Source organism: Teleopsis dalmanni, chromosome 1, assembly GCF_002237135.1.
Source record: "Teleopsis dalmanni isolate 2A chromosome 1, ASM223713v2, whole genome shotgun sequence".
NCBI classification, from domain to species: Eukaryota; Metazoa; Arthropoda; class Insecta; order Diptera; family Diopsidae; genus Teleopsis; species Teleopsis dalmanni.
Genome location: NC_051846.1, coordinates 198,627,571 through 198,644,638, shown reverse-complemented (window position 1 = coordinate 198,644,638; position 17,068 = coordinate 198,627,571). Strand labels below are relative to the sequence as shown.

Sequence of the window (17,068 nt, the reverse complement as noted above, 5' to 3'; positions counted from 1 at the left end):
TGACACTGAGTTTAAATGTTGATAGCACATTTAAAAGCAAAACAAACAAAACAAGAAATGTCAAGAGCTTTTGTGCAAAGAACTTTGTGCAAAACTTGATGCGCGCGCATATTAACTACGGCGAAAGCACAAAACAGCAACTACATCAAAATGCAAACCAGCTGTAAACTAAGCTTTGCGCTACATTAAAAATTGGTCTGCTGGGTATATAAGAAGACGCATTTACTCAGAAGAATGAGTTAGTGATCGATACTTGAAGTCATCGGAGTTAGTGATCGACATCCCAAGTGACCAGAAGCACATAGAAGGACTTCCAGCAAGCAACGTAGTCAGCTAAGTATCAAAAACCGCGTCGACAATATCTTTCTTTTATTTTTATTTTTTTATATAAAATTATATAAATTATAGATATATTAATTTATATATATATATTATTATATATATATAAACCAGCTGTAAACTAAGCTTTGCGCTACATTAAAGTTTGGTATGATGGGTATATAAGAAGACGCATTTACTTAGAAGAATGAGTTAGTGATCGATACTTGAAGTCATCGGAGTTAGTGATCGACACTTGAAATCGTCGGACCTAGTGATCGACATCCCAAGTGACCAGAAGCACATAGGAGGACTTTCAGCAAGCAACGTAGTCAGCTAAGTATCAAAAACCGCGTCGACATTATCTTTCTTTTATTTTTATTTTTTTATATAAAATTATATAAATTATAGATATATTAATTTATATATATATATTATTATATATATACATATAAACCAGCTGTAAACTAAGCTTTGCGCTACATTAAAGTTTGGTATGATGGGTATATAAGAAGACGCATTTACTTAGAAGAATGAGTTAGTGATCGATACTTGAAGTCATCGGAGTTAGTGATCGACACTTGAAATCGTCGGACCTAGTGATCGACATCCCAAGTGACCAGAAGCACATAGGAGGACTTTCAGCAAGCAACGTAGTCAGCTAAGTATCAAAAACCGCGTCGACATTATCTTTCTTTTATTTTTATTTTTTTATATAAAATTATATAAATTATAGATATATTAAATTATATATATATATTATTATATATATGTAATTATATTAAGCGTGAATACGTTTATGTCCTTAATCGCATAGGCTTGAATACGTTTACGTTCCTTCCTCATAAGCGTGAATACGTTTATGTCCTTAATCGCATAGGCTTGAATACGTTTATGTTCCTTCCTCATAAGCGTGAATACGTTTATGTCCTGAATCGCATAGGCGTGAATACGTTTATGTATACGTTCATGAGCAAATCCCATATATAAAATCTACTCACTAGCTAAAAAATATCTTTATATTTTAACCATTGTTAGCTTTAAGAAACAATATCGAATAAATATACTTTTGAAAATTAATAACTAAGACACTGTGACCTCATTTTATATAAATTTATTGCAACGACCCAGGACCAACCACTGAGTTTACCCCAGCAAATGGACGAACAAAACTGGTCGTTACAACATATATGTATGTTATGTATATTATATAACATATATAAAGTATGTTTATTCACGATCACCCCCAGTATTCTGTCTGTCCGCCTGTCTGTTTCAAACCATTTTACTCTTTCAGTTGTTGAGATTTTAAATAAAACTTTGTCACACATGCTGTTTGGGTGCACATATATATCATTTTCGGATTTGCTAAAATTGGATGACTACATCTTATGGCTCTCATATAAACTTACTAATTGGATACGAGTCTTCTTAGTTTTTAAAAAAGATATTCGAATAAAATTTGGTGCAGAATAAATTTATATATGTGATATTATACAAAATTTTAGTCACATTGGATTAGACTTAGATATACCTACAATATAAACTTAACTATCGGATATGAGTTTTTCTCCTTTTTAATAAATACATTCGTCCCTCACTTCTATATGGATGTGTAGCGTTTAGCAAACTCTCAAACATTACTATTCGTCAGCTAGAAATTGCACAAAGCCAGGCTCTGAGAAAACTTTTCAAGGTACCACGATACATTAGGACGAATGACTTCAGGAACCTCAAGCTTGATCCGATCAAAAAATACATAAAGGATAGAGCCCTGAAATTATTTATGAAAACTGAAAGACTAACCGATACCGCGTTATCGAATCTCAGAATGGCTCCTTACAGGCTTCTCGGGGAGGTATGCAAATCTAAGGTCAATTATTGCTTAGTCTGATGAAGTGATAAACAATAATCCAGTTAAAGCGTAGAGAAGGGTTATGAAGAAACCTCGCAATTAATAGAGAGTTAAAGTGCTCAAGTGCTCTGACTCAACTAGCTTCAACATAATTCATTCAAATCAAACTTAATATGTAATATAACATACTTAAATTTATATAAGATAATTTGTAAAATTTTATTCAGATCGGCATAGATTAAGATATAACTGCCATAAAAACTGTCGAATCAGAGAGGAATGAAGTTAATAGAATCAGATCACTTCAGAATAGTATCAGAATAGTTTAACCTGCAGCAGATTTATTGACTTATTAACACCACAGATACAATAGCTATACTCACATGTCCTTTTTATCGTTGAACATTTATAATTTTATTGGCAGCACTGAGCGGCTGCCGAGTGCCGGCAGGTAACTGCAGCTGGCCGTATGCCTTTTATAGTTCACTTCAATTATCGTCGCATTGTTCTTTCCATTTGTGAACGCCCGGCACTTTTTTATGAATGTGCAAAAATTTTGGAAGTTGAAATAATTTTTTTTTTAATTTTCTGTTACTTTAAGGTTACAAGGATCTTACACTTCCAACACTTCCTAATGATGTTGCATCTCTGCAGTTTCTGTCGTTCGATTGTTTTATTGTCTCAATCGAACGGGCACAGCAAGAACTGTAATTGCTTGCAGGTAAGTCACTGAGAGATCCCAGTCAGTAGGACTCTATTTTATGTTGATTGGGTGGTCTATTTGCAGTTTTTATTGCCAAAATAATCAATTCTATTTTTTGTTAGTTTTTGCAAATATTTTTATTTTATTTGTTATTGTTATGTATTGCTCTTTTTGATTTTACACTCTCTAAAGGAAATAATTAAGAAAGAAGAGCTATGCTAGCCTGGAGACCAGTCCACCATTGCCAATAGATGCTACTATGCGCTTAGTAGGCAATTGAGTTGCAAAGCTCTGTGTTTAGATAGATAAAGCTTATGCTCTATAGGTCGTGCATCCTACCTGCGCTTCTGTCTGACACAGAAGCATGAGCGCTATCACATAATGATGAATCTACACTGGAAGTTTTTGAGAAAAAAGTTTTCTGCAAGTTCTTCGGTCGTCTACGAGTTGGCGAATGTGGTAGTCGCATTCGAATGATCCACGACCTGTACAAGCCTTATTACAACATTGATAGAATGCAACGAATTAACATCCAGCAGCTTCGCTGGCTTGGTTATGTCGTGAGAATGAATGAAGATGTTTCAACGAAAACGGTACATAAAGTGACAGTTGGAGGAAGAAGGTGTAGGTGTAAACCTTGTCTCCGATGGACTGATTAAGTCGAGCAAGTACTAACCACACATGATGTTCGAGACACTTGAGGTACACGCAGTAGAGGTGCCTTAAATCCGGTAATGTGTTGTTAAGACTATTTAAGTATGTAGGTAAGTATAGTATGCCTTTTTGGTTGTGAACAGAAAGTATGTAAAACTAGCTACTCAAATCGTTATAGAACTGCCTATATACCACATTATAGAGATTATTTTTGTTTGTCATAATAAGAACTTACGAGACACAACTTAGGTTTACTCTTGGTATTGGTAATAAGAACCATTTTCAAGTTCTTGATTGATAAAAAAATGCTTTGATCGGACTGGCTAGGTGAGGTTATAGTATGCAGACAAGGACAACTCACGTCTGCAATATCAGGCTAACTAATTATGCACTAACGGCTTAGATATTCTTTAAGGTGTAGAAAGCAAGATTCTCTGCAGAACATGACCCTTAGCCAACTAAATGATATCATAGAGATTACCCTTATTATTCGTAGTAGGACTCTACAAACCACTTTTTGGAATTATTCTTGTTATTCAAAATAAGAATCACTTCTAAATTTTGGAATGACTTAATAAATGATTGTAGGACTCTTTCAGTGTGATTGCATCTCATAGATATAACTCAGCCCAACATTCTTCTTTATCTTTTTGGCAAGGCTACATAAGTACGGTGATATAAGTGCTATAGAAGTAAGAAGAGATATATATGTAAACTATAACTGATGTTAGGCTAATGACGGTCATAAGCTTAAGATTTCATTTTTAAAGAAATTATTCCTTAATCAGTGAATTTTCTTAAGTATATCTCATGACTTTTGTGCTTTTCAATCGCAGTAATTATACAAATTTGAACAAATTCAATTAAAAAAGAAGAAAAATGAAAAAAAATTAAGAATGTGGAAAATTCATAACAGCAGGACATTTTGCTTGATATTAACCGACATGCCACCAAAGTAACAAGTAACAAAATTTAATTGCTCGAAAGCATGGAGATGACTTCACAAACACCTTTTCCTCAATTGCTGGTCTTCATTGTTGGATCTGAGAAAGAACAACAACAATGGCAGCAACAAATATAAAAACATTTACAATCAGTCTAACAACAATGAGGACAATAAATGAAAATAAATTTTATATCCTTTGAGAATAGATTAAAATGTCAGAATATAAAACATGAAAAGAAATGTAGTAGTAATGTTCCTACCATACAACTTCTCTGGCATAACTATAGTACCAATATAAGCAATTCGCACCCAGTGGCCGGTGAAGCAACAACTTCATTTTGACCATGCAGCATTGGCCATGATAACGCAGTGTCTACAGCCAGAGAAACAACATGATTATTGGCATTGATGAGCTCCTGCTGTTGTTGTCGGTACACAAAAAGTACGCAAACTCCGCAGGACATGATGTTTATGAATAGGTTAGCATCCTGCCATACCAAGTGTGGTTCAGGCGGCTACGTGTGTAGGGATATCGGCCGTGTTGTACTTGCAATTCGTTATGGACAAAATATTTTGGTGCAATACTCAAATCCAGTTGTTCTTTCTCGAATTTTCTGCTCAATTTGCTCCGTCACGGTATACTTTAAGTACACCTAATACATTGTGCACATCTTAATGCTTATGGCATAGAGTTACCAAAATGTTGGCCGCAGATACGACAATTGCCGTATCAAATCGAATTGATATGCTTTAAATAGGCTCGACTATGTGTGAATGCTGCAATTTGGTGCTGCAATATCATCCAAGTCATGTCATGTCTCAATTACATTCCCTGTTTATTTGAATTTTTATGACCCTTGATAAGTTTTCCGGATTTACCAAACTGTTTTAATGCCTTTCAACTACCAACTACTGAAGGTGGGTTGTTTGAGGGTGTGACGTGTCATTTGTTGGGTTTGAATGATTTTAAGAAAATTTGTACTTGCACTGATCGCGTATTTATCACTACTAATTCATCGTCACAGTGATTATTTTTTCATGGAGCATATGGTAGCTTCTTTATCTTCTTCTTTGCTTAATGAAGTCGAAGTTAGAGTCAAAAGCACTTTGACTCAATCACGACATTGACGTACTCTAATTTACCGAAATAATTGCCAGCACCTTTACTGGCTTGGTGGTAGTGGGATGAAGAAGGCATGGAGGTATACCATGTCATCTGTGAAGTGATCAAGTTGAGAAAGCACTAACTACAACAGATGTATAAGACTGAAAAATGCGCACAATCGCCAGGAGACGACTACTGCGTAACGGGTTGTTATAACAATTAAAATATGTAAATAAGCATATAATACAAATATGTATTGTTTTCGTTAAGTAAGATACTAAGATTACTATAATAAAATGAACTCCAGAATTAAATTTCTTACTACGGATTTGCATTTGGGCTTAGACTATAAAAAAAATTTCGTCGAAAAGACATGTTTAATAATTAATTTTAAATCTTGATTTAGTTGTATTGATGTCTTTTATGTTCTGACCTGAACGAAAGTATCTCATAAGTTTTTGTGTTACTGTGATTTTGTGTTTTCTGACTGTGGAAGTTTGGATTCTGAAGTTAAATTGGTAGGTTGGGAGAATTTTATTCTCTGAGGTAAAGGACTTCAGCTTGCTGGTTATGAATGTTTAATAGAGCTTGCTGATGTTTGCCAATCTCGGCAAAGGTCTATTTGTCTATTTGACAATACTCTATGACTTTTTTCCAGGGTTACAGTAAGCAGTCAGTGTTGTACGCTTGATTGAAGAACATAGCGCACTTTTTCATGAAGAGAGGCGATAGGCGTTGCATGGAGTAAAACGATATGCTATCAGTGACTGCTGACTGATCTGCTGCATGTCGAAGAGATAAGATGGGGTAAGGAAATCGTGGGTGTTATTGACATTAAGGTAGTCGGCAGGGAATCGAATGAATCGGAAGCGTGGGTCGTATAAAAATGTTAAGCGCTGTTACTGTCCTTTGCCGTTCAGCTGTTTTAACGCATAGTTGAGCTTAACTGTAAGTTGCCGAGGCGCAAAGAAAAACTCAAGCTGTGCTTCTTCGTAAGACTATATTCTGCGGTCAATTTTAGTTGCACTTGAGGCGTCGTGAGGCGGGGTTACAACTAATGTAACCATGGGATCATATTAATATCTTTGACAATTGTTTGGAATGCTGAAGGGAATGCAGTGGTATATACAAGAGCTGGAGTTTATGTCCTTTATATCCTTACATATTAAATAACACTACATACAACTAATTTTTTTCAATTAAAGTTTTTTATATAAATTTTAAATCAGTTTCTTAGATCTCCACATAAATAAACTTCATCTCCATCTCTAAATTATTTCATAACATGAAATAATATAATTTCAATTGAAATAATATATTAAGTCAAAATTAATTCAAAATTCCAGTTTTATGAAAATTAATTTTACCTGATGTAATTTTTATGAAATTCCTGACATTATCATTGATTCGTTTAATTGCAGATATTATGAGATAATATCGCAGCAGCATTTGGAATAAATTTTTTTTTTGATTAAATATAAATGAAAGTGACGCATCTATTTACTTTGAAATGCATAAGATATGTAACGTTTTTATTGATTGAAAGAGAAAAACCCTTTCATTTAGTCACCCATATACACTTCTACCCATGGAAATTGTGTCAAAACGTATTGTATTTTACCCAAACATTGTTTGAATCACGCTTAAGTAAATAAGTCAAAGTTATAGTTACTTGACGTGTATTGAGTTTTACTTCTGACAAACTAAGTACATAAACCCTACACATACCGCTTCAGTCATAGCAGACACAAACACACACACACACGCACATAAACACAAAACATTTCATTTTCTAAGCTATGGAACTAATCCAGTGAACACAGGTAGCAGCGGCAAGCAAGGCAAGATAACTCAATACATGCAACACAGATAGAAGGCATACAAAAGACAGTGAGCATAACAATGTACCTCAGCTTATGCTTAGCAAATAAAAAGTCATGAAATAAACTCACTCAATGTAAAGGGGAAAAATTGAGTAAAGTGAGATCATTGGGTGAGAAAAATCACAGTAAACAACAAAAGCAATATAACAAAGCACAATACAAAACGTCTAAAGCATATCACTCGCATAAGACAACAAAAAAACAACGGTAGTAGAATAACTCGATTAAAAGGCACAACTACAGTTACAGTGCATGGCATGAAAATTGTATGAATGAAGTTAACGATGGCGTTGGCTGTGACGATCGATGGTGGTCGTTTGCGATAGGGTCTCAGCAAAGAAAGGTGGTCAAAAGTATTGCAACAAACAAACATTCAGTCTAGTTTAAAACTTGGTCGAGTACAGAAGTAAATGCTTTACCACAAATAAAGCAATAAAAAATTAAATGTACGAGTGGCGTATAATTATAACGGAATTCATATCGATTTATAATTAATAATAAATTTTTGAAATTCTTGTGTATATTTGGATACTTGGATCACTTAAAAAAATTCATCATTATTATTATTAGTAGTGCTAATTAAGTGCGAAAAATTTAATGACATTTATCTACTCACCGCTTATAGAGAGTAGTTGAACGGTTTAATGATTGTGAAATAAAATACAAACAATAAATAATTTATTGAATTATAAAATTAAGTAATTAAAGTGCGCTCCAGTTAATTAATTAAAGTCGCACGCTATTCGTAGAACGACCCAAACCGATTTTCGTTTTCCGAATTCGGTGGGAGTGAACTTATTATTTTTTTCCTTGGATTATTTATTATGTGGTGTGTGAATTAATTTTGATAATTTGTTTATAAATTTTAATTTTTAAAATTTATTGATAATGGATAAGAGCTGCAGTATATTAATAGGTATGTTGGTTAAATATTTAATAATTAATTTAACTTTATAATTAAAACTCATTTTAAACATTTTGAATTTTTAAATTACATTTTATGATATCGTTGAGACACGTTAAAAATAATTTTTAAGTAAACAATTTTATTTGTTATGAAATCATTTTTTTTATATATATATAAACCATCTTTGGTTCGAAAGTAAATGTATATAAATAAATTTAAAATTAAAATTTCAAGTTTTATTTTTAAAATTAAAGTAACATATGTACTTAATCTAAATACAGCTATTTTAAAATATTTATTAATATTTGGTGATTTCATTTCCAGTAAAATATAGTTTAAAACAAAAATTAAAAATTTGAAAATAAGAAATATTTAAATATTAAATATTTATAGTAATTTTAAATATTTTATATTTAAATATTTAAAACGAAATGATATTACTTTTTAATATATTTAAACCTTTTCATTTATACCAAAATTAAAAGAATTAATTAAATTTATAAATCAAAATGTAAAATTAAAAACTTAATATTGAAACATACTCTTTTATCTAAATAAAATCATTTCAATATATTTTTTATAATTTTATTGCGGTTAAAAATTTGAAATTAACGACTGTCTATAAAAAATAATACCCAGTATCTTAATGATATTATTTGTGTTTATTTTTAAAAGTGTTTAATAATACAATCTAAAAAATAAATCTAAATTTAAAAATAAAAAACATTTTTTATTAAAATGAAACCATTTAAAAATTATTCCAATATATTTATCAATATTATATAATTTTTTTATTATATAAGCAAAAACTTAAAAATAAACCAAATTTAAATATGAAAACATATTTAGTTTTCAATGGTTTTCAATATTTTCTTGATGATCTTTATATTGTTTTTAATGTTCGTAATATAACAAAATTAAAAATAAAATAAATATAAACTTAAAAATTAAAATTTATGTAATCTAAAAATTTTATATGAAATTATCCTTGAAAGGAACTTAATATATTTCAAGTACAAAATTTAAATTTATTATTTAAATTAAAATTTTAATAACCATTTTAGTAAAAAATTATTATATTTTTCTTAATAATATAATACACATAAATTTATCACTAATATAATGTAATAAACTTATATTTGTATTATTTGTTTATATCATAGTCAGTGTTTAATTTTATATTTTGGAAGATCCTATTATGATGACTATGTACTATTTTTAGTTTTAAATGTCAACGAAATTCATTTCAGATATAAGAAATTTATAATTATTGCACTAATTACCTTCCAACTTTCAAGTGATTTATTTTTAGTTTTTTTTAGAATATAATTTTAAAATTAAAATTTTAAAGTTTTATAATAATAATAGAAAGTAAAAAATACTTTCCGTTTGAGTCGTTGCTTTACATTATAAAACATAAAAAATAGCTAAATATATAAACGATATGAAAATATAGCTATAAAGTAAAAATCATTGTGGTATATAAATTTCTCATTACTATATGGCACATAGATACACTGCGACTTCTCAGATAATTGTGCTAAACCTAATATATAACTTAAACTCTAACTGATTAGAGAGATATAAAACTTCAAGCAATTAAAATTGATTATTTTCACTGAAAGTCAATTTCTTTTCCTATTAAAAACCGTTTTTACTACTATAAAGTTAAAGTGTTATCTTTTGTAAGTTTGTAAAAATTTCTCATTTCAGAGAAGTGCGACGTACATTATAACAAAGTCTCACAGTTTTTGTAATATTTTTCTATTGAAAAGCTATATAGTTTAGCTACTTTTTATATATATTTCGTAAAAATTATGATTAAAATTGATGGTTAAATATTTTTTTCTAATATGAATAATATTATTGCAATACACAAAGAATATGAAAATACATACATTCATAAATATATAATGTAATAAATATATAGTATATAACAATTTATATTTATAATATAATTTCTTATATTATTATATTAATCGATTTAAGATTTTAGTTTTTTAGCGTTCTTAAAATTTATTTAATATATGATATAAATTTAATATAAGTAGTTTATGAATAGTTGGATCCACATTATTATAATGAATTTATTTCCTTATTTTCAGCTGGTTGCAAATTATTTGCAATCAAAAAAAATAGCAAAACGGAGTACCAAAGCGAATTAAAGTATACCAAAAACCACCCACGTCAGAGTCACGTGCGGTCACTACTACGGCAATGCAGTAGAATCCTTAAGGCACACCAGGCACTAAAACTGGCAACTCGTAATTTATTACTAATTATGTTAATAACAGCGACCATATCTAAAACATTCGCTGCACCCACAACTTCAGCACCACAAGCGCGCAAGCAGCCGGCGACTACTGAAATAACAGAAACATCGACAAAAGCTGCAATTGCCAAAAAATCAACTTTAATAACAAACAAAGCAGCGCTCAGTAATTTAACAGGAATTCAATCGCTGTTAATGCACCACAAGCCAATCGGCAGTTACACGTCACGTTTGCGCAAGCGTCACAGTAAACGTGACAGTAATTGGTATAAGTTATCCAATGAGGAGGAATGGCTAAATCCTTGTGGTGGCTCCTTCAATCCTAACGCCTCTGGGCTACGTTTTAAGCGCAGAAATAAGAAAGAGGTATGTACTGAGTTCAATATAGTCATACTTACTATAAACTAAAAAATGTTATAGTTTATATGATTATATATATAAAACAATAATTATTAAACAAAGCAAATGAGATAAGATTTATACAAAAAAAAAATTTAAATATATATATAACTATATTCACTCTAAACTGTAAAATGTTATACTCTATATGAATATAAAACAATATATAGTTAATAAATTAAATAATAAAATTGATGAAATTTATAAAAGAGACATTTTAAAAGAAGTTCATACATTACAAATATTAAATTATGAAATAAAATAAATTAATATATTAATAAATAAATTATTATTATAATAATAAATAATTAATAAACAAATTAACAAATTTAAATTGAAAAAATAAAAAAAAAAATAAATAAAAAATAAAAAATATAAATTGCTTGAAAATGTCATCCAAAAAAATCCAAAAAAAAAAATATTGATATTATATATAAATATAAATAATATTAAATATAAAAAAATATATATATAAAATATACTATATATAAACTAATTGGTAAAAAAATGTTAACTTACGTCAATATAATTAAACGAAGTGCATAAGAAAAAACATATAAATTGAATAAAGATATGTCAAAAAATAAACTATTTAAACTATAAATGGATTTATAAATAATTAAAACAATATAATATAAACAATAATACAATAATAAACAATATATATATATATATAATATAAATATATTATAATAATAAAATAATATATAATATAATAATATTATATTTAAATAAATTACAAAAGAAAAAAACAAGCTAACAAATAAATCTATATGTTATTTAGAAAAATAATATTATAGGTACTTACTTTTTTGAGGCTATCACAGCCATGGATATCATATCATATCCAGTCATTATTTGAGCTTAAATAGGCTTTGTATAGGAGGGATACGGAACAATCTGTATAGGTGAATAATTAATACTTGTGGTAACTAGTTGCAAAGAACCCCACTATAAAACTGGTGACCATATTGGGTCTGCTACCGTGCCATGCTAGACATTTAGTACCACATCAATACCATCAATGCTGATACAGCAAATAACAACAACAATACAAGAAATAGTGTTCGAGTTCGTAATTTAATCTAATCCAGTCACCATTATGGGTGACTGCTTAAAGATCAATTTAAGTTTTGTTAAAAGTTAGCGATGGTCTTAAAAGTTTCGATTTTTGGACGTTGGTCTGAGTGTATTCTTAATATTTTCTTATAACTAAATGCAACTTACAAAACTATGCAAAACTTTACATAAAAATGAAATAAAATCAAATAAGATAAAATAAAATAAAAAGTAAAATAAAATAACATAAAACAAAATAAAATAAAATCAAAGTAAGATAAAATAACATAAAACAAATTAAATTAAAATATAAGTAAAGTAAAATAAAATAATAGAAAACAAAATAAATAATGAAATCGAAGCAGTGATATTATATTTTATTTAGTGAAATAAATTAAAAATTTATTTTAATTGTTTTATTTTATTTAATAATTTTTATAAAAAATATTTACTTATATTATATAAAATAAGAAAAATAAATAAATAAAATCGATTAATGAAAAGCGACGAGAATTATATACAATAAAATGGATTAAAAATAAATTAAATAAATGAAAATTTGATTAATTAAAATCAATTTGTTAATATTAAACTTCCCTAAACTAATTATTCTGCACATTTAATTATCTTCTTCTAATAACATAATTTTTGTTAACATTTATTTTTAGGTGTACAGAATGTTAGAGGAGGCAGCTGACAAGGAATACAACACATTAAAAGGCAGCCAGCAAGATATTGACATTAATAATATCAATATCTGGTTTCTCTATAATGATACCTATAAATTTTTACCGAAATTGAAAATGAACTCCAGTGTAAGTAAAGCTATAAATTCAATTTTATAAATAATGTTTATTTAACGTTAATTTAAAGTTGGTTAGGAATTTCCGTTTTGCTACGGAAATGCCATTACGAAAATTTGTTCATTAAAAATCGTTACACTGAAAAATATTCGCAAAAATTTCAAAAATATTTTAACTACTGTGACAGATATTTGTATATATATATATATATTTGTAATAGTTTAGAAAATAAATAAAACCTGAAAGCTATACCACAGCATATTTTTGGATATTCTGTAGCTTATAAGTACCAAAAAATTAGTTATGCTGTTTTTTTCTTACAGTGTAGCTTTAATTTTAACCGTGAGAATCAAAACACATTAAGTGCTCTGGTTTTTTTGCTAGTTTTTTAACTTATTTTCACTTTATATTTTTGATATCGACACGGTTTGTTGAATTCATTTAACTAATTGAGAAAATGATAATATTAACAACAAATAATTTAAATTTGCTGACGATTAACTCGACAAAAACAAATAGATTAGTCATTACTACTGACTTTTTTTAAGGCCTCATTACATGCCAAAACGCTTAAATACACTTGCGAAAATATTATTATTTTGCTTATGTTAAATATATAAAAAAATTTTTGCAAGTCATGCAGTTTATGACGATTTTAAAATGATTATACATATTTGTTACTTTACATAACCTAGGCTAATTTATAATTTTTTTTTCTTAATTAAAAAATGTTAGTGAAGTTATTAGTGTGATACATTAATTTAGTTAATTGTTGTTTTTGTCGAATAGTGGTTACTTAAGCTAACTCAAGATACAAAAAATATTCATATGTTATATTCCAAGAGAGTAAATTAATACTACTAATAAACTAAAAAGCTGTAGTTAACTTTTATTTACATTAAATCAATAATCAACACAACAGCAAAATACTAAACTTTTGAGTATTTAGTATAGTAATTATAAATATTTAGGAAAAAGTGGAATAATGAAAAAAATAGAGCCAGGAATTCATTAGCAATAATGTTGTTCAATTTTAATAAAACTATTAAAATAATATTTATTTTTATGTTGTTGATAGTTCTTAATCACCTAGTAGTCAGTACAGGCATAATGCTCTTACGTTCTGTTAAGTTACGTTCTACACTTACTATTTGCTAACAGTACTGTATGATACATAACAGTTATTAATTTAAACTGTTATATGCAATGTCTTTTAAACAAGTATTTATTATACGAGAAAAACAAAATAATTTAAGATAAAAAAAAAATATGTAAAATATATGTGTAGTGATTATTCTGTATAATTTGACTTTTTTTAAATTTATTACAAAATCTAACAAATTCGCTTTTATTGGAAGCAATCTAATCACTAAATTTATTTTGCAGTAGTCATATGAAAGTAGTTCCAACAGTTCAACTTTCATTCTTATTGATTACTATTTATCACTTTATTACATAAGTAATAATATTACAGTACTTATAAGTTAATAATTCTGTTTTCATATTGCATCGGGTCACATGCTTAAATCATGTGTATTCATATATACGTAGTCCATAGATTTGCCATTTCTTCTGTTATACTAATATCTGCTTCATTTTAATAAAATTTCGTTTGATTTTTATGGATTGTAGGTATATTTAACAATATATCAGACAGTTTAGCACCAATTTGAAGCTAATTGTGCACTTTTTCAACTTTCTTATCAATATATTTTTTTAATTTTTAATCTTATCAGTAAAAGTGCAATAAAATACAGATAATAAATAGTGTAATTCGAAAAATAATTTATTAATGAAATAAAGAAAAGAGAGACAATCAAAGCTCAAAACAGAATAGTTTTGTAAATTGTTCTAGTATAGAATTTTAAACAATCTCATCACCTTATCATTATCTATTACAGCTTTTTGAGACAAAAACATTTAATTAATTTTAAGTTAATATGTAATATTAATATGTAATATTGTTTAAGTAGGTGCCTACCTACTATTGGCTTATTGTGACAGCACGACCTTGCATTCAAGGAATCCTTTACCTTTCTCTACGAAACTAACTAAAGAGTTTCGTAAACAATAAAAGGGAAGAAAAATCAATTTTGTCTATTTCTCAGAGAGAAATTCTAGTAGAGAAGACAACTAGGAAAGTTCTTTCATTTTACATAGTTACAGATAAATGTTAAATCGTATTATTCTCCAGCTTGTCATATCAGTTCCTACAAAAGTCATTTGGGAAAGCTTTAAGTATAGCACTGTGTTTGCTTCCATCACGGTGTCACCTCCATCAAGACAGCACATTATGTCTATTAAGCAGGTTAAGATAGTTTGTTTTTTGTTGCATCTTTTAAGATCATATTTCATACATTAAGACTGAAAAGTTTTCGGAAATTCTCATTTAAAATTCGCGCGCTGTATATTTTTCGATATTTTAAGTTTATGTAGTTTGGCAGCACTGTCCTTAATTACTATGCCAAAAATGAGCTCGATCTGTCAGACAGTTCGTTTACGGCAGCTGTTGAAACCAGTTCACCTCAGTAGTGCGTTGCGAAATGTCTTCGACGGTCGTACGACCGTCCTGGAAGGCTTTGTACCACTCATAAACTTGAGTTTTCGATAAAACTGATTCCCCATAAGCCTTTTGTAGCATTCGCAACGATTCTGCACACGAAATTTCGTTCGAAACACAAAATTTGATGCAAACTCTTTGTTCAATATTTTTTTCCATTGTTTTTTTCGCAACGCCCTACTGAGGTGAACTGGTTTCAACAGCTGCCGTAAACGAACTGTCTGACAGATCGCGCTCATTTTTGGCATAGTAATTAAGGACAGTGCTGCCAAACTACATAAATTAAAATATCGAAAAATATACAGCGCGCGAATTTTAAATGAGAATTTCCGAAAACTTTTCGGTCTTAATGTAGAATCATAAATAGTAATTTAAAACTAAATCCAACTCAAACACTCTTGTCTGTTTACTCAACATTTAAATTAAATTCAATTTCTTATATGTGTATTAATATTTTCTATTTTAACTTGTGTTCGTTTTTTTTTGAATTTAATAGAATTTAAAGTAATAAAAATCTAATAAACCTATTCTATTCTCTTTAATTACAGATCGCCCTTAAACGGTGGTACCGCAACATGCAAACATTTGTCGGTTCCCTTGCATATTTGCGTCGTGTACAACTCAAATGGGATCATTCCAAATCGCAATATGAAAGTCCAACCTCACGGGAACTGAAAAAGTTACTGATTAGTTCACTCAACATGCTCTGCGAACTGGAGTTTGCCGTCAACGATACGCGCAGCTACAATTCACATGGCAATGGACTGCAGCAGCATATCACCCGGGAACAGATGAATAAGCGACTTAAGTTGCACACCAAACGTCGTTTGGAGAATCAACCAAACGAAGTACATGAAGCGGACTCCATTGACCTACAATTTGTAAAATACTACTTCTATGAATTTCTGCATACGATGTGGAAAGTTTTAAGCAAGTCTACCCGACGTAAAGGACAATTCGCATTGCAGGACAATCGGAAGGAATTTAACGAAATTGAAAAGCAAACCACTGGTATTAGAAAAGCACAGAATAAAGGAAAAAATAAAGGCAAGAATAATAAACGTAAAAATAAAAATAAACGCCGAAATCAAAATAAACGTACTAAGAAGCAGAAACGTTTGGGCATGACGTCTACAGTGAGTACAGTCAGTAATGCCACCAATCGAACGATTATCGAAACACAGCAACTGTAAATGCAAATTGCATCGTTTAGAATCATCATAAATTTATAATTGTAAATTATAATATTATTGTATTGAGTCCTATGTATGTATATGTGTATATTTAAAAGACAATAAGTTAGGTTAGCAATTCAAGTTTTATCTCTTAATATGATAGCAGTATCATTCCTTAGGTTACTCCATGAATTCAGTATATTATTTATTCCATTTACCATATATAGAAATGATTTCAAAATATCGTTTTGTCTTATCATTTTCACTTTCGTTTTCATTGAATTTCATTGAAAAATAATTCTAGTCAAACAAGTGCTAAGTAATCTCACTACAGCACAGATACATTAATGTTATCTCGCTACATTGGCCTTAAGTGCTGTCTCTATCATGACTTTACTGGTTCCTATAATAAGCTTATGAATATATTAA

The 17,068-nt window shown here is 29.2% G+C and overlaps 1 protein-coding gene across 1 annotated transcript; it reads left to right on the top strand.

The window, feature by feature from the left end:
• Positions 1 to 10,652: 10,652 nt before the first annotated feature.
• On the top strand, positions 10,653 to 16,662 carry LOC119667036. The gene is made up of 3 exons (XM_038076317.1): positions 10,653 to 11,009; positions 12,770 to 12,916; positions 16,013 to 16,662. Exons 1-3 carry the CDS (start codon positions 10,653 to 10,655, stop codon positions 16,655 to 16,657), a joined length of 1,149 nt encoding a protein of 382 aa, XP_037932245.1. The 3' UTR covers positions 16,658 to 16,662.
• The last annotated feature ends 406 nt before the right edge of the window (positions 16,663 to 17,068 follow it).